Raw genomic sequence first — 22421 nt, forward strand, 5'->3', positions numbered from 1 at the left:
TTTTTTTTTTTTTTTTTTTTTAACTTGAGTTTTTCAGAGTTCTGCCAGGGTATAGTTATACTACTTCTGAAATCCCAGCATTTTGGGAAGCTGAGGCAAGAGCTCATGCGCCCATACCCAGCGGGGCTGGGCATGTGGCCTAGTGCAAACGCCCTAAATTCAGTCCCCAGTACCACATGCACAAGAAAAGAAAAATGTACTTCACAGAATTTTTTTTAGGGGACATTTTGAAACTAACAAAGTATTTTCAATAGAGGGCTTGTGATGAAACTCAACAGTTCCTTTCTCCCGAATGCACTAGCCTTGTCATTTCTCAGCATCAGTTTAGCTATTGTCTGTGGATGATTTGCACACTCACACTGTGCCTAGTTTGATGGTCACGTTGCAGTCTGTAGTTCTCGTTAATTACCTTTGTCATGGTATAGCATCAACTGTCTTTGTCAGATGAGGGTATCCGGCTCCTGTCCTTACCTGTGCTGTTATATTGTAGGCATTTGTGTTCTATTCTGTAACTGTGTTTTTAATGTTGGTTCTTTCTAAAAGCTGGATGTGAATAAAATGCTTATTTCTACTATGTTAAAAACACTGGAATGAAGTCAGTGTATAATTACAGTATAATTTTATTTCTTTCTCTTGGATTGTGATTCCACTGTCATTTACATTTACAAAATACATCTACATGGTTGAAAAGCTTCTAGTTTTCTATACTGTTAGGTGTTCAAAGTATGACATATTTTAATGGCCATGCCTTTTCATACAGAGGCCTGCCTTTCTTGTCTCCATACACTTTGCTGAAGTACACTGGTAAATAACTTACCCAGAAAATAGGTATGGGAAGCCAACTTTTCAGTCCTTCTGTGTGATAAGATTTCCAAGACTTAACGGATGATTTAACCGAGTATCGAATTCTAGATTTGAAATGTTTCTTGGTCATCACTGAGAAGGCCTTGCCCACGGTATCCGTTGTGTTCTACACACTGCGCTAGTTCTAACATCTTTTCCTTGAGTAGATGACCAGTTTGATCTCTTCCTGAAATTTTTGTTGTAGCTCTTCTTTAGTTTTTTAGTCATTTACAGTTTCTTACGAGTCTGTTCTTATGAATGCTGTATTTTTTAGTCTTCCTATTTATATTTTTCAATCTTTATTTCTATTTATGCTGGTTTCTTTTGTTTAGCAAGCTTTAAATAACTCTTTAGTGATAATGAATTGTCCATTCATATTTAATTAGGAACAGTGTCTAAAAGCTGGAGGATAGAGGGCACTACAATTAAGAGGCCTTTGGAGAACCTGTTTGGAGAACATTCCTATGGATTTTATCCCCGAGTGCTTTTCTGGCTATGCTTGCTTCGCCAAGCCAGAGGAGGCAGGCTTCTGGCACAGAAAGGCAGCAAACGAAAGCACCATATTTTGAACTACTGCTGGTACAGTATTTCAATATTTTATCTAAGAGGGAGGGAATAATTTTCAGTCCATTTCTTGTTCTTGTTCCAGCCTTTTGACTCTGTGTAACCATGTGTTTGACCAGAGGTTGAAACCAGTATTTTAAAAACTGTGGGGGCTGGGGATTTAGCTCAGTGGCACCGTGCCTGCCTTGCAAGCGCAAGGTCCTGAGTTTGATCCCCAGTATCGGGGTGGGGTGTATTGTGTCTACTGAGCCATCTTTTCTTTCTTGTCATCATTCCTTAGACCGTACCCTGATGCAGCATTCAGTGTTGGGGGTTGTGGCAAGTCATCTGAGCTGATGTGTGATGGGTACATGCAGATGGCCCACTCTGTAAGAGCTTTTACCACCCATGGATTTGGGTACCTGTGGGAGACCTTGGAACCAGTGCCCCGCAGAGACTGCAGGATGCTGGTCATGTTCTTTCTGAAACCAGAACCTCTCTCCAGGGTTCTTTACAGGCTACAGTACCATCTCAAAGTGTGTTTTTGTAATCCTGCCAAACCACCCTCTTGTAAAGTATATTACATAACAGTAGCTACTTAGAACAGAAGTATCTCCTGTTGAAGGGGTTTTGGTTATTTTCAATTCTTCCAAGTGTTAACATGGAATGTGCGTCTTAGACCACATACAATTACTAACATTTGTTTACTCGATTTACTAAATCTGTAGCCTTCAGATGACTGAATTTGAAACAGCTCCTTCTCAAAACATAGTCTCCCAACTGAAACTACATAAAAAGATCTTGTTTTTAAAGAAAAGTTGAGAAAATATATGGCAAAATATCTTAAAACAAACATCTGGTTCCTGAACAGAGTTAAGTAGTTCTCCCTTTCTTTAGTTCCTTTATAACAGTTTCATTGGATGGACTAAAATTGATGAGTAGACCATTGTATTGTAATGGCCTAGTTGTAGTCCGGATGAGGGTAGACTAAGCTAGCCCCTCTGGGTGCATGAGGGTGCAGCAGTGTTACTGATGGACGTGGAGGAGACTGGTTCAGGAAAAAAATATTAATATGCCAGTCTTGCCCAAGGGCAGTTAAAATCTTTGGGCAGTACTATAGACTGTAGAGGAAAAGTGAATTTATTAAAAATGAGGAAAAAAGCTCTGTCAGATAAAAAGACCACATTTAGTCTGTCTGAAATTTAATTTTTAGCTAACGTTACAATATGCGTTGGTTAAAGAGCTGTCACACTGTACCCGATGCTAACTTTTTCTTTTACAAGTAATCCTACCTGTAATACATATTGTCGAGCTCTGTCCACGTCTCCAGGTGAACTGAACCGTCTCATTATCATAGCATTCATGTCTGGGAACTAACCATAAAGAAAGGAAATTTATTTATTATTCTTAGAAGAACTAAGTATTCTCGTAGTAGTTTGTAACAACAGGAAATAACAATTTTAAAAAACCCCAAAAGATGGCTTAACGTCTGGATTACTGGGGAGCCATAAATGTAGCAGTTAAAGCTGAGCTAGAAGAGACATCCAGTGTGTGGGCCCAAGGAGTACCTCCAAAATCTCATTTGACTTTGCTGCTCAGGAAACTCTGATGCATGAGTGTACCCCCACGTTTGGTAGGGTAGAGTCCAGTCATGGATCGCTAACAAATTCCCAGGTGCCTCTGCTTCATTCCCTTTTGAGAACCACTGGCCTAGGATGAGGGGCACAGGAAGCTCCTGAGATGAGGGCAGAGTGAACATCAGAGCTCCAGAGCAGGGCTGCCAGATGTTATGTTCATCCAGGAGGCTAAGATACACTCTGTTTTGATTATGCTGGCTTAAGATTTAGCTTGGGTATCAGGGCTTTTAAAACTTCCCAGGTATTCTTAATGTGCAGCAGATGCAAAGAATTACTGAGTGCTGAAAGAGACCAGAATTAAGCTGAAAGAGGTACAAGGTTAAAGATGAAATTTGTATTTCACAGTACTTAGTAACTATTTCGAATTGCCACCACTAACAGGGAACTAGGACAGCAAGTCACTTCACTTCCTAGATGCAAGCCCTAGTCCTGATTCGGCCACCAGCAGCCACAGCTGGATGAGTTCCGTATCAGCCTCCTCATCTGTCTCATGATCTGAAACCCTTGATTTCTAACAGTCTGTAGTTCTGTGGAATAAGAGGTGGGGTGTGTTTGGTCTTGGACACATCAGTGCTTGCTTACAGCACTTGCCAGTTTTTCCCTGGAAGTGAGCCTGAAGGATGAAATAAGTTGTTGTCCTATAACCATCTCCATGGTTTTAGTAATTCTGGAAGAAAGAAATGGGCATGCAAGAATGTTCTTTTCAGGGGAAGCTATGTCAGAACATGTACTCCTCTCCTGTCCTCTCCAAACACATACTGCGGTCCTGCCATCTGACCTTTCTATCCTTCAAATATGCCATGCTGCTTCCTGTAGTGAGGCCTCTGTCCTAGCGCCTTCTCTCTGCCCCGTGGTGTCCTTCAGCCAGTCTTTGACTTAATTCGTTAGTTTTAACATCCAGAGACTGCTAACATTCTTAGAGGATGATGATGATGATTGTACCAGGGATGGAACTCAGGACCTTGCACTTGCCGGTCCCTTCTCACAATTTAAACAGCCGGCAACTGGTTAGTTCTTAAATGAAAATCACGCCGCTATCAAGAAATCAGTAACAAATGCTGGTGGAGCTGTTGGTGGGAGTGCAGAGTGGTGCAACCACTGTGGAAATCAACATGGAGATACCTCAAAGAGCTAGGAATACAGGTTCCATTTGACCCAGCCATCCCTCTGCTGGGTATCTACCCAGAAGAATTAAAACAACCCATGTTTATGGCAGCACAGTTTGTAATAGCTAAAACTTGGAAACAGCCCAATTGCCCATCAACTGGAGACTGGACAATGAGAAATTAGTCATAGGAAAATGGATGGACCTTGAGGCCAGACACGTGTAAATACTGAATAGTTTCTCTGCTGTGAAAAACTATAACTAAGATTCAAACTGTATAACTGATAATGTGAAGCAGAAAAGAGCTAAAGGTGTAGGGGAAAGGAAACAAGGGAAAAGGGAAAAAATGGAAACAGTCTTTGTAAATAGGGGTGGGAGGGGAGGGGGTGAGGGGAGGGCAAGGACAAGGGGAAAAAATGAGAACCAAGACCTGTCATGTAAAGGTACGAGATCCCAGTGATGAATGGAACTGTACTGTATAGCTCAAATGTACCAATAAATAAGCTTTAACAGAAACATATCAAGAAAGCCACACCAGGTACATTCCAGTACTATCTTCACAGCTCGTATGACCATGTCCTGGGCACCCAGTAAAATGACCCTGTTCAAGTAAAATGACCCTGTTCAGTGTGGCAAAATGTGTTGATCTTTACCATAAAATGCATCAAGAAAGCAAAATTTGAAATAAAACGTGCATTGAGCCTGTGGAGTTTTAATATGCAAGTGTAAAAAAACTTCCGGGGGGACATCCACATCCCTTACTGTGGCATGTGAAGAAACAGGAAGGACAACTGCAGATTTAGTGAGAAATATAACATTTTTGTTAGCTCAGGCTGTTTCTGAGAGGAGGAAAACAACCTGCGAGTGAATCAGATTCTCCATCTGTGAAATCCATCCACAAACAGAACCACAAAGGTACTCAGTAAACGGGAGTGAGTTTACCCAAACAGAAGCGGTCACTAAGGCACCCGCCTGTCACAATAGCATATGCTCGTGCAGCTGGTGCAGGGGCTGGTGACGGCAGTGAGAAATACGGCTGCAGGCTGACATTTACGTCTATTAGCAAAGAGAGAAGCAGAAGAGAAAGTTTTTCAAAAGATCTTGAAAACCAGTGTAGCCTCACCAAAGAATACCACTTCCATTCTGTTTCTTCTAAAGCTTGTAAGATCTGATCAATACATTCTTGAAAGATTTAACATGAGATTTTGTACTTAAAAGTACAACACACACACACACACACAGAGGACACTGCCACCTCTCCAGAAATCCTGAAACTTTTCTTAGCCCTGCGAAAAAAAGGCCTCAACACAGGCTTCACGATGGCATGAAGCAAGCGCTCTACTTTTCTCAGGCACCCTGTGCCACAGCTATCGGCCAAGAAATGCCTCCCTCCAGGAAGATGTCAAAAACTTTGAGGACAATTTCCCTCGCCAAGTAAAAAGGCAGTTCCCCAAGACGGCCAGTCCGGCTCCCGTGAGGCTCCGTCAGGTCAGAGAAGAAAGTGTAGGCTTCTAATCAAACAAAACTCATTACCCACGGGACAGGCTGGGCAGGGCAGTGACCACACACAGGACAGCAAACGAATGCCGGCCTTGGCACACTTGCGAACAGTCAGTTGCTTTCTGTGCCATTTACCAGATGTTTAATTTTGGCCCGACTTGGGCATCAGCATCTTATTTGTAGAACAGACATCATAATAGCTACTACAAAGAGGAATTGTAAGGTCAGATATGATGTATGAAAGAATCCTTTAGAAATTAAAAAGAACACATTTTTCTTAAGATACACTACATATTAAGTTATTTTTGGAACTTGCTTTACCCAAAATTTTACTTCCAATAAACCTTGGCAAATGCCTTGCTAAGAATCCCTTTTTTGACAGTGTAATCCCCAGTAGAGCTTAAACTTGCTGTTTTATTTGAAATGACTTACAAATACTTATTTGTGTAACTATAAATACATATTTGACTAACTTTTGGCCCATGTGCCACAAGACAAAAAAAAAAGAATCGGTCTGAAATGAGTCCTATCCAGAGTCATTTCCTGCTGTCCCTTTTCCGCGGCTGCACTGTGCCTCCCCCTCCCACTGCTTTACGGGCAGATGAGAAAAGTGCCGTCTGCTGAGCCTGAGTGAGCAGACGCGTATGACGCGGGGGTTTCCCAAGGTTGCGCACAGCTGTGGTTTCCCAGTTCCTTCTCCGTGTCCCATCCCTCCGCTCTGCATTTCCCCACCTACCGTGGATCCGACAGACCGCTCTGTGGCGGGGTCCACTCACCCCACCCCGCTTTGCTTTGCCCCATGACATCTGAAGGCAGCACGAGCCCTTACTCCTTTGTGCAGAAGACAGCAAATTAATTTCTGAAGTACGTTCACAAGAGGTCACACCATTCTCAACCATCATCATAGCAAGTATTTATACTTGAGATTGCTAAAAGTCTAGCAACCAAAAATTTCTCCCAACCACTGATTTCAGGGCCTACCTAAATGGGGTTCTCCTGAGCCAGCTGCCTTTCGGCACACTCAGGCCTTCACTGTGCGTTTGTGGTTGTAGCACAGCACACGCCTTTACAGATAAACGGCTTCTCATTTTCTCACGTGGGTTTAGGGTAAGACAAAAAGTTCACTCAAACCACCACATTTGGCACAACTCAAGCACACCTCTCACTTCTCAGTCTCAGCCTCACAATTCGAGGACAGAGGCGGCCATGCACGCCCTCTCCTACAGCCCTGCCACGCAGGACACCAGCCTCCCGGGGGTGACAGCGCTGCTAGGTGGGGGAGATGAGCTCTCCTTGGGCCCATCAGACACTAATTAAAGGCAAGGCCACTGGTTTCTGTATCAAAATAGAAGCACTGAGTTCTGCAGCAGAAGGTGAGACTTACTCTTTGCAAGTTCTAAGAACAGGCAAAATGTGAGGGATCGAAAAGCTGGTTTTTAATTTCAGGGTATGGTGATGAACATCTTTATACTTTGCTAAATAACGAATTAAATGCCACTAAGATGAAAGTCTTTTTTAAAGCAAGTCCAGGTACTAGCTAATGTCCCACTTATTTCAAGTGATACCTGATACAGCCAAAAGCAGCATGGCCAGGGTCCAGGGCAGGCTGTGCCCACACCTGCTCTGGGAGGCACGGCAGCACCCCCGATGCCCCCCTGGGCCTTCTGTCCGTGTTAAGGGCAACGTGAAGGTGGCTTTACTCCTTTCCTTCCTCGCCGGTCCCCAATCTAGCGCATTCCACTGACCTCTTGACCTTTTCAGGCCTGTCTCGGAGCAGCAAACAGTCCCTTTAAACTTCTACAACTGAAGAAATTTCTCAGAATTTCTTAGGCTTGGAGGGCCTTGATGCTTCCTGTGCCTTTTTAAGGGGCTTTGAGGCATCCACAAATTCCAGTCCTACAATCAAGACGTGGAAACTAATCACCTTGCCAATGCCCAAAACAGGCGAGATAATCAGAATGCTTCCTTACACGCACACAGCACCTCACAACTTACGCGATAACAAGTATTCTCTCAGCTGATCCTCGAGCGAGCTGCAGGAGGGCGCCTGCAGTCTTCTCTCTCACAGATAAGGCCGAGAGAGGCGAAGTGACTGGCCCAACATCTCAGCCACGACACCTCTGGTCTCTTACCCGGACGCCTCCCTGCCTCACGGCCAGGCCGTGTATCCGAGGCAGTCGGAAAGCTTACCTGCCGACAAGCAAACAAGACAGGGCCAGTGGCTAAACCGAGCTTCAGGTCGGCCGACGTGGGCTTGCCCATCTCTTCGGAGCCCGAGGTGAAGTCCAGCACATCGTCCACCAGCTGGCACGGGAAAGGGTGTGAGCAGCGCCGCGTGCGGACACCCAGCCCACCTGCTCGCGAGGCGCACCCACCTGGAAAGCGATCCCCACGTTTCTTCCGTACTGATAAGCGATCTCATGCACCGCTGGGTCGGGGCACCCCAGGACAGAGACCTGAAACAAAACAGGATTCAGAGATGAGCCGCTGGCAGCCAGAAGTGAGGGTCCCAACTCGGGATCCAAGAATCAGCCACACAGTTCCCTAAGAAAGTGGCAACGAGGCCACGCTCGACTCAGCCAGAGATACTGACATCAAAAGAAGGGTGGACAGGCAGAAAATATTCTTTACTTCTGTTTGGCAGTGCTAGGGACTGAACCTGGGCCGTGAGCGCGTGAGGCAAGTGTTCTGTCACAGAGCGAATCCTAAGGAGATGATATGCTACCATCTGCCCCACTTCTTTCAAAAGAGGATAAGCAGTCTTTCCTGTCACAGCGTAAGAAAAACCAAGGTATGATGAGGTAGCTCTGCTGGTAATACGCTACGTAAACCTTGCTAACATGAAAAAGAACGTCACAGTACGCGAAACGCCGGCTTCAGGACGAAGCACGCCAGCCTCGCTGCTGTTGCCTTAACAGCCCATGGCTTTCTCCTTCCTGTTATCCTCTACTTCCCCATCTGCAGTTCACTCTTTAATAACTGCTGGTGACTCCACTTATTTTTGAAGGCAATTATGTCTTGCTGATCTGTAACAGCCTCAAGCCTCATGTCTGGACAGTGTTAGATTTTAAGAAATCTTCCTCGGATCTTCTTGGTCCTACTGTTTCTATACTTCTCTTAGAAATACTTTAACTGTACAGAAACTATTTTTTTCCCTTGTTATTGAGGGGAGAAATAAGACTTCAAAAGTCTTTTTTTTAAAAACTAATAAAAAATCTAGCCGGCCCGCACCCCTTCTGCGCATCTCCGGCTGCTCTGCTCAGCATGCTAAGCGGGCCCAGCCACATTTTCAGAAAACAAAGACGGGTGAGACCAAAAGGGGCAGGGGGAGGCATCCTGCCGCCAGCGCTGACTCTCAGTGAAAGCCAGACGGAGCTCTTCGCGGGCCTGCTGCTCGGCATCCGGGACAAACGGCCCCTGTCCGTCCGTCTGGAGCCATCTCACGGAGCAGAGCCTTACAACCGCCAGGCCCCTGGGCAGTGACTCGTCTTTCTGTGCTCCGTTTCCTCGTATCAAAGCGTTTACCTCGGAGCGCGGAGGAGAAATGAACGTGACGCTACACCCACGCGCTCTGCAGCTCTGCCCGGCTCTCCCGTTACCGATCCTCTCCCGTTTTCCTCACCCACTGCACCCACTGCCCGGAACCTGGCACTTGGCACGGAGTGAGAAAGGGCTCCTGAGGGGGAGCCGGGGCCCACGCGGGGAGAGCCGGTTCTGCTCCGAGACAGTAACGGTACCGAGGGAGATGGACGCTGTTCTGTCAGCACAAAGCCAAGTCTCCTAGGGCCCAGGAAGTCACTCGCACTTCGGGTCACCCTGGCCAAGCCCCGCAGTGTCCCACGGCACTGGCACTGCTGACGGCTACCGCTTCCCGGGCCCTCAGCCCCAGGCCCCACACGAAGGCCCTCACAGGGCCAGAGGCGCCGCAGGCAGAGCCCGACCGGACCGAGCCAGCAGAAGCCCAGTGGCCCGGGGCCGTGCGCTCCACGTGGCCTGAGGCTGCCCTGTGCCCTGTGCCCTCCCAGCAGCCACTTCTCCCAGTTACCGGGTCACCGTCCCTGCCCACTTGGCTCTGCTCCCGACCCCTGACCAGGGCGAGCCGTCTGGGTCAGCACACGCTAACGGGAAATCGCGACTAGGGAGATCAGATGCGACACGCACATGTCCGGGCACACACGCGAGAGGCACACAGCTCGGCTCGGCCTCTGCGCATCCTGCTGGAGCGGGCGGAGTCCAAGCTGGGGGACTTCCCGGGGACCCCATCACAGTGGACCGTCCTGCGTCTGGCTGGAGAGAGCAGCAAGGACTGTGCACTGGGGGACAGTACTTGGGTAACAGCGGGTGGTGTGTGGGCACCACCACGGGTTAAGAACTGTATTATGATGGTTAAATGTATGTATTTTGGTCTTATTCAAATAGTGCAGAGAAGTAAAACGCTACCATTAATTACAGAAAATAATATCAAAACAGTACTGTCTGAAAATACTGGGAGAAAACATACTCAACATATCATGGATAAGCTAATATTCTTAATACTCAACACGTCCTACTCAACGTATCATGGATAAGCTAAGTTTATTCTTAATATACGAACCATTCTTAAAAGCCAAGGAAAAAGACCAAATGCCCTCTAGAAAAATAGGCTAAACACAAGAACAGACAGTTCATAACAATGGAAGGTATGGCCCTTTGCTTTTTGAAATGATGTCCAATGATGGTTTCTGGGAAAACAAAATGAGCCTGGAGCATCTCCTAGAAATCAAACCTATGAAAGCATAAGGGAGATGTGTGAAAAGGACACGAGAGCCGTGGCAGAGGGCCTTGCCCTGCTGGTCACATACAAGCATGAAAGTAAACTGTAAAGAATTACAGTCCACAGAATAACACAGGTAAGAGCTTCCGTACAAGAGGGCATCTATCAACTCCGCTGCAGAAGAGGAACGCTGGCGCCACGCCTGCCTCGCAAGCACAAAGTCCCGAGTTCAATCCCAGGTACCCTCCCCAAAAGGAAGGACAGAAAAGCCACTATTTCACAACCAGTGCCTCAGGAAAGAGCCATAAATACACAGATGCAAAAGCCAGAGCCCGAGTTTCATGAGAAATGATTTACATAACATGGACATACTTCCCCTCTTCAAACGTCAGGGTGATGAGAGACAAAGGCTGTGGACGTCTTCCTGGCTTTTCTGCCGCTGGGGGTTGAAGGCCCTGCAGAGCTCCTCTCCATCATTTTACCCCTTTAGAGGCCCTGTGTACACTGCTGAATTGCTCAGGCTGGGCTCCGACTTGCAACCCTCCTGCTTCAGCCCTCCCTTAGTTTCCCACTCTTTCCACTAAGATACAGTGGGAGGTCCAAGCAGGAGGGCGGGGAGGTGACAGGGAGAGGCGGCCCCTGAGAACGCAGCGTTAGCATTCGGGGACCGCACTGGCTCTCCTGTGAGGACCCTCATCTGCAGTCTTACTCCTCTAATGGGCAGGTCTGATCTGCTTTGCATGCACTCCTTTACAGCTCGCATGCCTTTGCATCTTAAACACCAAGAATACATAAAGATAGCAATGTTGAATATATAACACCTCTGGAATATTTCCACCCATGGGCACTTCATATAGAAGCGTTTATTCACAGAGCTCACACTGATCTTCCTTCCTTATTCTAAGTCTTGGGGCAAGGGGTGTTCTGGGCTGTGCCAGCACGCCTCCTAGTGGACAGCACACAGCGGTTCAGTTCAGAGGACTGAGGGAACCAACGCACACAGAATTCCTGGCTCACTTGCAAATCTCTGAAGGAGCTGCCCTTACAGAATACCTGGGCGTCATCTGAACAGTGAGCACAACCGAGCCGCCTCTTTGGGCGCCATTGCTGAGGTCCTAGCTCCTGTCTGGCCCAGCCGGCTCTGCTCCCGCCCAGTGTCCCTGCCAGCCCCACCCCTGCCCTAGCTTCAAACCAGCCTCCGACTCGTGAAACCACCGACTTCGCCCCACACAGCAGTGTGTCCTAGGAGGGTGGATCCCGAAGGCTACTGTGGCTATCAAGGGTATATGATGCTCTGTGAAGGGAAGCGCACCCACTGTGCGGCTCCCACTGTACATAGATCCTTTTATTATTTAGCATTTAGAGTCTTATAATTTCATCAGTCTCTCTTCTCCTAAAAAAGCAGTAATGGCTTGGAAATAAAACAGAAATAGCCCTTTTAATAAGAGGAGAAACTGGCTGAGATGTGGCCAGCATGCCCCACGTAATCCACATTCCTTAGGGTTTCAGTGAAGTCTTCCTTGGAAGACAAGAGTCGTCCTCATTCTTTCCTGGCTCACAAGCACACGTTTCTTGGTACTCCTCAGAGCAGAGTATCAGCAAGGGACTTTTCTCTGCAGTCTGAGAAGCTCTTCTGAGTGTAATTATGCTAAAAGGGTATCACGATTTACATGCAGTTTACACGAGACTCCAAGAGTCCTCTTGCTTGTTGCTTTAACTACCTGGGACCACTACTCGGCTGTTTGCTAGGCTGAGGTGCATGGATGAAAACTCTGCGGAGACAGTTTTCTAGCTCATGAGCTTAACAACAAACACCAAGCATTTAGTCTGCAGGCGAAAGGTGCAAACGAATGGAAAACATTTGGACGTGGAGGATGAAGGGAAAGCCACAGGGAAATAGCTGACCATTCACACCCTTTACATCCAGAGAAAAAGAAGGCTTATTTATACTTCATAAAATACTGCGACAAGCTAGTAATATGTGGGCCACTAGGAACATCAAACAGGCACCTCTCGGGTAAAAATATATTTACGAACACAGCACTGAAGTTTTGAAAGGCAGATGTCAGAAATAATGTGTGTAATGGCAGCTGTGAGAAAAACTGACATAAACTGTTCAGAACGCCACACAGCGTGGACATCAGATTGGGGAATACAAGGTGTGATGAAAAACATGGTGAATGAAGGCCATACTGCTGCCAATTCCCCTCGCTTCAAACACACAGACCCCCTCGTCCTTGCCCCCTTCTGAGAAGCTCTGCAAGTCCTTTTGTGAGGCTCTTTAACTGCACTGCTGTGGCTGCCTCGGTGTCCTGAATCAATTGAAAATGCTATCGTCTGCAGTCATTGGACCTTCTGGTGAGCACAGCGGATGAGGACGCGGCCCAGTGTTTGTGCAGGCCAGTCCTGCTGCCTCAGAAATGGCAGCCGTGAGACTGTGCCTGAAGGGAGAGGAGTAATCTGAGGGGGATTAACGGCAACGTCTTTTATTGTAACAAATTTTTTAAAAATTCAAACATTCACTGCATGTTTTGAGTACATCTTGTACTCTGATTCAACTCTTGGGAAGACAGAAAAACAAAAAACACACAAAAAAAGTTAATGTCTGAAAACCAAACGAAGATGGCAAAAATGAAGACCAACGGCCTACAGCAGAAGCTGTCTGCTGCTGGGAGTGTAACTGTTTTCTCATTTGCCTTTTGGAATTCTGTATACTATTTCAAGGTTCTCCACAGAAATATTTTCTAGGCGAATTAGCTCCCAAGAAAGAGCCGAGACTTTTTTAGCTTGAAGAGAGACAGAACGTACATACTGCTTTGCAACTGTTGGCTATCAGGCTCGCAGTCTTCTTGAAGGTCTTTTCAAGGTAGTGGGCAAATCGCTCGTTCTCGTCTTCTTTTGATCCAAGCTGGAGAAATTCACCTAGAAAGAAGGAAAGGGGTCGCCTGAGACATGGTTTTGTTGCCTGGGCAAATACAGGGACTAAGTTAAAGAAAAAAAGGAAAGAAAGATCAGAATCAACCTACCACGCACCAAATCTTCAATAACTTGGGTTAAAATAGATATAACGGTAGTGTTTCCAATCCGTGCCAGAGCTATAGATGCTGCAGAAAGAATTAAATCTCCAGCAAGAACAGCCTAAAAAAAAAACACCACAAAACAAAAATCTTTCAGATAAAAAGATCAGAACAACGGAGCCAAGGACGAAGCTGACTTGTCAGAAGATAAATACAAACCGGGAGAGAGGTGTCATCTTGGACGAAAGCTCTTCCCTGCCTGTTACTTTTCTCTCATTGCTGAGACACAATTCCCAACGCCCAGAGTTAAAGGGGAAAGGTTTCTTTATCAGTGTGTGGAGGTTTCGGTCCATAGCCAGCCAGTTCCAGGACAGGGCAGCAGAGGAGCACCACTCCAACAAGGGGGGATGAGGGCGGTGCCAAACCAACGCAGCCCCTCCTGAAGAAGACTGCATGAGGCTTTGGGGAGACACCTACACACAGGCCTGACGCTTCCTTCCGGACCCTACCGATCTAGGCCCCAGGCAGGTGGCGGGCAGTCAGCTTACCCTGCGGCTGCTCCCCACCCCACCCCACCACGGCTCCTTCAGCTGAGCCGCACGGCGCTGCTCACCTCCCTCAAGCCACGTCCCCGGGCCTCTGCACATACTGTCCCCTCTCAGGCCGGGGCCTCAGCTCAGGAGTGGGAAGCTCCCATGTGAGGCACGCTGGTTTCATTCTCAGCACCAGGACGGCAACAACAGCAGGTCCTGCTCTGCACTCATCAGCTCAGAGCTGGGCCAGGCCCGCTAGGATGCGCCCCTCAGCGAGCGCAACACCGCAGGCTCCCGAGACCCAGACCGGGTGCAGGGCCGAGGCTCCCCATCCCGGAGGGCAAGGACCGCCCAGCCCCAGCTGGAGCTCAGCATGCCCCAGTTTGCAGGCTAACACGTGTCTTTTTGTGAAGATTAAGGAAAGGGCGCTCTAAGTTCAGTGCTCTTTGCGGGGTCTTAGCCTTTCTTCAGCAGCGCTGGGGATCCAAACAAGGGCTTCCCACCTGCCACCTAAGTAGGTACTGTACCACCGAGCTAGGCCCAGCCGGATGACAGGCTCCTCACCGGTCATTCAGTGAGCAATACTCTGCCAAACGTCTTTAGACTGCAAGATGTCCAGGATGTATTCACAAATTATAAATTATACAGTCCAATTATGTTTTGTAATCAAATACTTCATGTATCTATGCATCCATAGTAATCTGCATATTTTAAAAATGCATGTTATATTGTACCAGTCATAAATGGTACAGTTCCTAGAAATTTTAACACATCTCTCTAGGTACTTACTGTCTGTTCTCTGTAGTCCCTAAAACAGAGTCCACTCTATCTCAGTGAATCGTTTTCTATAATACGTGTTACATAAGTTGGTTCCACACAAGTGTTTGCTCATAACACCATTTACACCCACAGCACACACGTGCGTAATACCGCCCGTCCACTCCTGCTGTCACTGGCGCCAAGGCCCGAGGGTCCTCTCCCGCCTGGGAACCCCCAGACTCAGCTTTCAGCCTGTGTGTGAGGAGCGGGTGGGGGCCGGGAGCCCCAGGCCCTGCGAAGGTGGGGAAAGGAGGAGCCGACAGGCAGGGTGGAGAGGCCAGACACAGGGGCCGATGTGTCTCCCGCTCCTCCCATGCGCAGAGGCCGGGCAGCAGGGGAAGACGCACGGGGCCCCGGGGGTCACTCCACCCACAGGCACAGGTGGGCGACCACCGCAATGAGTCCTGCAGAACGGAACCCACCTCCGGTAGCACCGATATGCAGGAGTGTGTCAAGTGGACGTGAAACTTTTCATTTAAATTTGGAAATAAAAATGAAACTAGAGAACACCATCCCGCAAGTCACTGCTGATGAGCAAAAGCAGCTGTGAGGACGGAGCGGGGCGGGTGACGCCGGGACGGGACTCAGGCTGTCCCACCCTGGGTGTGAGTGCTGCCTAAGGGCAGGCAGCCTGGACAGGATGTGAGGCACAGAGAGGCTCCCCGCCTGCTGCTGGCACCTGCTCTGCCAGGCCCCTCCGCCTTGCTGTCCCGCTGACCATGGCCTGAGCCCGTACAGACCGTGAGCCAAACAACCCTCTCCCTTAACTCTGGGTGTCGGCCATTTAGTCTCAGCGATCCCGGCCCTGGTGAGATTTCTAAAACTCCCCAAAGAAGAAAAACAACAAGCGTACCTTCTTCTCACCCCAGATCTTATTCACCGTGTGTTTTCCTCTCCGGGAGGTGGCGTCGTCGATGACGTCGTCGTGAACCAGGCTAGCAGTGTGGATCATCTCGGCAATTAAGGCGATGGCGCGCTGGCTGGCCTGCACGTCTCTGGTGGACAGAGAGCAGCGCGTTTAACAGACGCCACCACAACCTCCCAGCAGTCACCTTGTGAAAAGCGGACCTCGGACCTACGATGGAGAATTTCCTTTCTCTAAGAGCAACTGCATCACAACTCTGGCTTCCCCACAGAGCCGTTTCCATCCCTTGGAGAGCACTGTAAAAATGCACAGGAGACCCTGCCCAAAGTCCACGGACTCCACATTAAGAAGCAGAATTTCAATAGTCAACCACATAAGGACGCTGGACTGTAAAACATCTTTATGTCTTACGGCACTGGCCTGGGCAAGGAATGCAAGTTCCTAATTAGGTTACAATTAAGTGGCAGGGCTGCATGGAGAAGACACAGGAGAAATATTTTAAAACGTGTCTTAAAGAACTGTCACTTTGTTGAAACCTTTTAATACTGTCTTAAATGTTCAGTATGACATTAGCAAACAAGACAGAATGGTTAAATTTTCTTCCAACTCATATTTAACCTTTGTACTAGAAATATTTCCCAAGTTTAACACAAATTACAGGATAAGCACTGTCGATATAATACACAGATGTGAATTATATAAAGGACACGACCGTAGGTCCTTGTGCTGTTTTAAAGAGATGGACTCTGTTGCCCAGGGTAGCCACGAATGCCAGTGCTCAAGTTCTCTTCCTACCTTCGCCTCCTGGCGTGGCGGGGGATACAGGCAGACGTGCAACATAACAGGGCTCCAAGGTTTTTTCTAATTATAGTCATTATCACTGTCACCATCTGAGAATTTTCAATAAAATCAAACTAGAAAAACAGCCAACTGAATTTTCTGAACCTAAGACACGTGCCTGACTTACATACTAACCAAATGTTTCCATTATTGTCACAGCTTACTTTTCAAATATCATTGGGTTATATCTTTAAAAAAAGAGACGAATGACCTTTTCTTTAAAAATCGAATCTCATCCATAGAGTGGGATATTCTGTAATATAATAACGAACTATAAAAAGCAAGTAATAACAGTAGTATAGTAAATGAAAGGATCTTGACATTTTAAAAAGAATATACTTTATTATTGCTTTTTAATATGTCCATTAATATAAAAATGGTGATAAAGTGGTTTTATTTTTGTTTGAGGTGAACTGTCTAGAGAGAGATACAAAATAAATTTCAGTCATCATAAAAAAAAAATTATTGTCACAGCTTACTTTTCAAATATCATTGGGTTATATCTTTAAAAAAAGAGACGAATGACCTTTTCTTTAAAAATCGAATCTCATCCATAGAGTGGGATATTCTGTAATATAATAACGAACTATAAAAAGCAAGTAATAACAGTAGTATAGTAAATGAAAGGATCTTGACATTTTAAAAAGAATATACTTTATTATTGCTTTTTAATATGTCCATTAATATAAAAATGGTGATAAAGTGGTTTTATTTTTGTTTGAGGTGAACTGTCTAGAGAGAGATACAAAATAAATTTCAGTCATCATGAAAAAAAAAAATCGCATCTCAGCACCGGCACAAAGGTAGTACTCATTCCAACTCCTCAGTCCTAGCAGAAACCAACGGAAAATGACGGACAACTACATGGAGAATGAAGGACCTTCACAGTGTGACGCCTGGCTGACTCGCCTTTCGTCAGAACCTTCGCACTGTTTTCAGGCTGGAAACCAGTTATAGAGCTCTGCTTCTCCTTTATTCACATTTCACAAGCCACAACACAAGAGTAAAAGCAACGTAGACAGGAAAGTCCGACTAAACCCCTCAGAGGTGAGGGTGGAGTGCTTAGTGCACACGAGGCCCTGGGTTCAATTCCCGACACCAAAGGGCCTGACAGCAACAAAGAGCCTCAGTGCACAGGACACAGAGGCTCAGGCTTTCAGGAGCCCCTGGGGCCCTCAGTGAGGCCTCCAGACCTTGTACTAAGGAAGCTTCCGCATTTTTCAGGGGAATTTGCTAGGCCCTATCTTTTTGAAATGCATAGGAAAAGGTACAGACTTTAGCATTTGGTTTAAATATAAAGGCTATTTTTTTGGAATATTTTCCAACTGAACTTGTCTAATTGAATATATACCTCTTACTGACAGCAGAACTTATCTGTACAGATCACACAGATTTTATGTGCTTTGTATCATTTTATCTGATGCAGTTTTATTGCTTTCATGTGTGTTGGCTTGTATCTGCCACTGCAGCATCCCTGAGGGACAGAGGAGCAAACCTCACAGGTGAGGAAAAGCTCACACTACGTTAGGGTGAGGTCTCTAAACTGCCAAGCCGAGTCACGCCTTAGAGAAACTGGGCACGCTCCTACTTCCTGCTGTGAAGTAGAGGCCACACTTCTCCGGCTCCCCGCAGAGGTTACAGCTCAGGCAGCTGGAAAGAAAGAACCCTACAGTTTTAAAAGCTGGCCATGGCTGGGTGTGGTGGCTCACGTATGTAATCCCAGCACTCCTGGAGGCTGAGGCAGGAGGATCACCAAGCTCAAGCCCAGATTAGGCAACCTACAACTTAGAAAGACCCTCACAACACACACACACACACACACACACACACACACACACACACACACACGTTAGCCGGGCGTGGTGGTGCACATCTGTAATCCCAGCACTTGGGAGGCTGAGGCAGGATGATCCTGTGTGTTCAAGACCAGCCTGGGTTACATAGTGAGTTCCAGGGCAGCCTCAACTACATCGTGAGACCCTGTCTCAAAAAACAAAACAAAACAAAAAAAGAAAACAAATAGGCTGGGGATGAAGCTCCATACAAAGGCCCTGGGTTTAATCTCCAGTCCTGTAAAGGAATAAAAATTTTAAAATTAGACTAAAAAGGGTTGGGATTTTAGCTCAGTGGTTCCGCCTATCTCGCAAGCGCAAGGTCCTGAGTTCGATTCCCCAGTACAAACAAACAAATACAGCAGACCTTTGATGTAAGGTCTACAGGACGGGAAGCAGCAGGGTGGGGCGCTGAGGAGCCATGATGCCATGCTGCTGCTGACGCCCACCTCAAGCACAGGAGCCTGAGCTTCAGGCCTGGGAGCGGCTTTGTACACCATCTTCCAGCGCCCTCACAGCAGGAGCAGCCATTCTGCTCCCCACCCTGACCTGTGCCCACTGGAAGTCGAGCTCCACCGTTCTATGGCACTGGCCCAGAGTCAGTCAGGGCAGCCGAAGGCCTGGATGTTGCCAGAGGACCAGATACGTGCCACCAAATCCAGAAGCTGCTGCAGTTTCTTTAGTGGTAAGATATTAAACAACAGCATAGCTGGTCATGGTGGTGCACACCAGTGATCACTGCACTTGGGAGGCTGAGGCAGGAAGATCCCTGAAAGTTCCAGGCCCTACACAGCGAGATCCCATCTTAAAAACAAAACAAAACAACAACAAAACCAAAGCATGAAGCCTACATCATATCTGATACAATTCCACAGGCATCACTCATCTGGAGACAAACCTGAAAACTGCCCAGGAGTTGCTCCTTCTGAATTCCAGTCCTTTCACTTGATATTAAAACTGCTAATTCATCTGAGACTCAGGATAGAGCCTCTGAGGAACTGCCCCACACAGTGGAGCGGGGGCTCGGTTCCTCTGGTCCATGGGGGAGAGCAGCATTGATCCCAGGTAACTGCCACTGAGGAGGGCATGAAGGCACCTGATTGGGGTGCAGCAGCACCCTCCCACACTGAGCTTTACGTGGGATGTTTAAGGCCTCACATTACACAGCAATATGAAGTAACTTTTTAAAGTCAGAGAGAATCCGGGCATGGTGGCACACAACTACAGTTCCAGCTGTTCAGGAGGCTGAGGCAGGAGGATCCCTTGAGCCCAACAGTTCAAGGTTAGCCTGTGACAACAGTGCAGTAGTTGGTTCAATGATCTGCAATTCACAGAAACCATAGAGTTCTAGAATTGTGAGCAGCCTGATCCTGGTCATCATTCAAGTGAGCCGGTGCTGTCACGGATGCTGTGTTAAAGTCTTCCCCGGGTTTGGCCTTTGTAATCTTTTATAGGACTACTGAGTTACTTCCTCTGAATATAAGCTTTTTATCGCAGCTGGGACCCTGGCCTATAAGCTGATGTGACAACTGCATCTGACCAGACGTCTGATCACCAAGCCCGGCTTTGATCCTTACACCGGTGGGACCCTGTGTCACCTGACCGCGGCACAGCAGAGACCTGTGCACCATACTTGGGCTGCCCGGCGTCCCGACCGCTGCCAAGTCCTGTGACCACGGTGGGCTGCTGGGCAGGAGGACCTGGGAGGAGCACTGTACACAGAGGCCCCACTGTCCCTCCTGATGAGCAGGGTAACTACAGCAGTCTATCTTCCGAGCCCCCATGAGTCTGGTCTCAAACTCCTACACCGCTTTTCTGTTCTGAGTAACATTGCTCTAGACCTACAGTTAACCTGGGACTGTGCTGAAGTCCTCACAAGTCAGGTTCTCCAGAAAGCAGAGAGGTGGGGTCTAGGAACAGGATGCTCCTGGGTAACTGCCCGAGGGGGGCAGCAGAGATGGGTGCAAGGTGGGGCACCCAGCAGTGGCCTGCACCTCTGGTCCCTGGATGCTGTGGGAGCAGGGACCCAGCTGGGACAGGTGCTGCTCTCCGGGCAGGCAGAGCTGAAGGCCAGCACCCAACACGGCCGCGGGGTGGGTCCCTGAGAGGGCTTCTAAGGAGCCTCTGGACATGCAGCCTGGCGGCCTGCTCCGGGCACCAGGTGTGGGGTTCTCAGCACACTCAGACGAGTCAGCCTTTTCAGGGCCAAATCACCCTCTGAGGGTAGACTGTCAGGCATACCCTGTCCTACAACAATGCAAACACAAAAGCTGTGCATACAGCTTCAAGGAGTTCAGGTTCCAATAACTCCACCGCAGACCTGAGGTCTGAACTTCCAGTCCAGTCACTTAGAGAGTATCTAAGGCCCAGCGGAAAAGCCCAACGCCGGAAAAAGAGAAAAATCAATAAAAGGTAGTTTTCTCCTTGTTTGCCGTTAGGATATTTGTTCTACTCTGCCTTCTAAAATCACTGCCTTGTTAAACCGCGAGTGTTTAATACACACCTCGGAAACCAGGGGACGAGTGTGACGAAGCTCTCAGGGGCCACTTCGATTATCAGAGGAGAAAGAGGAAAAAGCACGCGTGAGAAGCTCAAGGACAGGGCGCCCGCTGACTGGACCGGTCCCGGGAGGCAGGGTCTGGAGGGTCAGGCACCGAAGTGTCCCGGCTGGCTGGGCCGCCCCGCACTTCCGATCCCTGCGCCCTGCGGCCGGAGGGCGGCGCTGTGGCTCCCTGGCTTTCTGAAGCCGAGAGTTTACACAGTTCAGTACAGCGAATGAAAGTCACTCTAACTGTGGGAGGACGGCCAGCAGGATTTTAAAGTGGGAGGAATTATGTTCCTTTCCACAATTCTGAGGGTACTGAACGGCGTCATGCATTTGCTAAGACACGGGAAAGGCAAGTGCACTCTGTCCGGCCCGGGTCCGGGGAGCGGGCTGGGCCCAGAGGTGGTGCTGAAGATCCAGTGGGCGCAGGGACCGCCCGAGCACGGGAGCTGGGCCTCCAGGTTGGTTCCGCCACTGCCTGCCTGTCTGCACGCTGCCCTCCCGGAGGGCTGGAAGGTGGCGGCCAGAGGTTTCAGAGGTGCCTGCAAAGCACCGAGCCGAGAGCCCCGTCACGGAGGAGCAACCCCGCGCGCAGGCGACGTGCGGACACAGGGCATGCTTGGCAGATGATAACGGGTCTGTAAATGTGAATGTGCCTCCATTTCACAGATGACCACCTGGGGACCGGAGGAAGATTCAGGGCAGCGGCAGGGCCAGGGCTGCCGAGCATCCGAGACCCCTACGGGTCCTTGGCGCAGCGCCCTCCACGCAGGGCCGACCGAGGCCGGCGCCTTCCAATTCTGCTGAGAGAAGAAGGCGCCAGCGCAGGGACCTCATACTACGCCGAGTCGGAGGCATTTGCACAGTGCGGAAAAGTCCGAGAATAACGGTAAGCGAACAAAGCAGAGTACAAAATTATATACGGACATCGACTGGGCCGTCAAATCCAAGAACGGGCGGAAGCGTGACGAGGGCTGCGGGAGGCGGCCGGGAGAGCTTCCTCCTGTAAGAGTTCCCTTCATGCTATGGCCGCAGCTGTTTTAATGTTTAACTTAACTTTTACGGACATTCAAAACACAACGTGTGCAGTCACAGTGTCTTCTCCGAGACATGATTCCGAAGGTCACGGAAGTCAGGCAACACGGGTGTGAGTGTGGATGTGCTGCCCGCGGCCCAGGCCAACGGTGCCGCACTGCCCACACCTGTCACGACCTGTAATTATTACAAGCACACACCCTGCAATCACTTCTTCCTGAGAAAAGAAATGAACTTCCTTTAAGGCGTGTTTTTTAAAATGCTTCTTTGTAACCGAAGTCATTCATCAAAGGACATTTAAAAAGCCCACAGACTGGAAGGCGTAGCGAAAAGGCCTGGGTTTGGTCTCCAGCACCACAGGGTGGACGGGCGTGTGCGCGTGTGTGAAAATGAGTCACTCACCGGGAGTTATTATGATGAATGTTACATGCTCGCGCCATTAGCACCACAATAACGGGTCGGAAGGCTTTTCCTTTTCCATCGAAATAGTACTCTGACATCTCCTTAAGTTCTGCTGTAGATGTGAGCAATTCCTAAAACGAAGTCCAATGAGA

The 22421-nt window shown here is 48.3% G+C and overlaps 1 protein-coding gene across 4 annotated transcripts in view; it reads right to left on the reverse strand.

Moving 5' to 3' along the window:
- Window positions 1-22421, reverse strand: part of Pdss1 (decaprenyl diphosphate synthase subunit 1) — a 36151-nt gene that overhangs the window by 686 nt on the left and 13044 nt on the right. For all 4 annotated transcript variants that reach the window (XM_010614693.3, XM_010614698.3, XM_010614696.3 and 1 more), the window contains 7 exons: window positions 22270-22400; window positions 15604-15745; window positions 13408-13519; window positions 13194-13303; window positions 8004-8084; window positions 7819-7932; window positions 2679-2759 (listed from right to left, as the gene is read on the reverse strand). In XM_010614693.3, coding sequence (XP_010612995.3) covers window positions 2679-2759; window positions 7819-7932; window positions 8004-8084; window positions 13194-13303; window positions 13408-13519; window positions 15604-15745; window positions 22270-22400 — 771 coding nt within the window. The remainder of the gene's footprint in view (window positions 1-2678; window positions 2760-7818; window positions 7933-8003; window positions 8085-13193; window positions 13304-13407; window positions 13520-15603; window positions 15746-22269; window positions 22401-22421) is intronic.

This window comes from Fukomys damarensis, unplaced genomic scaffold (genome assembly GCF_012274545.1).
Source record: "Fukomys damarensis isolate Sample0158 unplaced genomic scaffold, DMR_v1.0_HiC HiC_scaffold_37, whole genome shotgun sequence".
Classification (NCBI taxonomy): domain Eukaryota; kingdom Metazoa; phylum Chordata; class Mammalia; order Rodentia; family Bathyergidae; genus Fukomys; species Fukomys damarensis.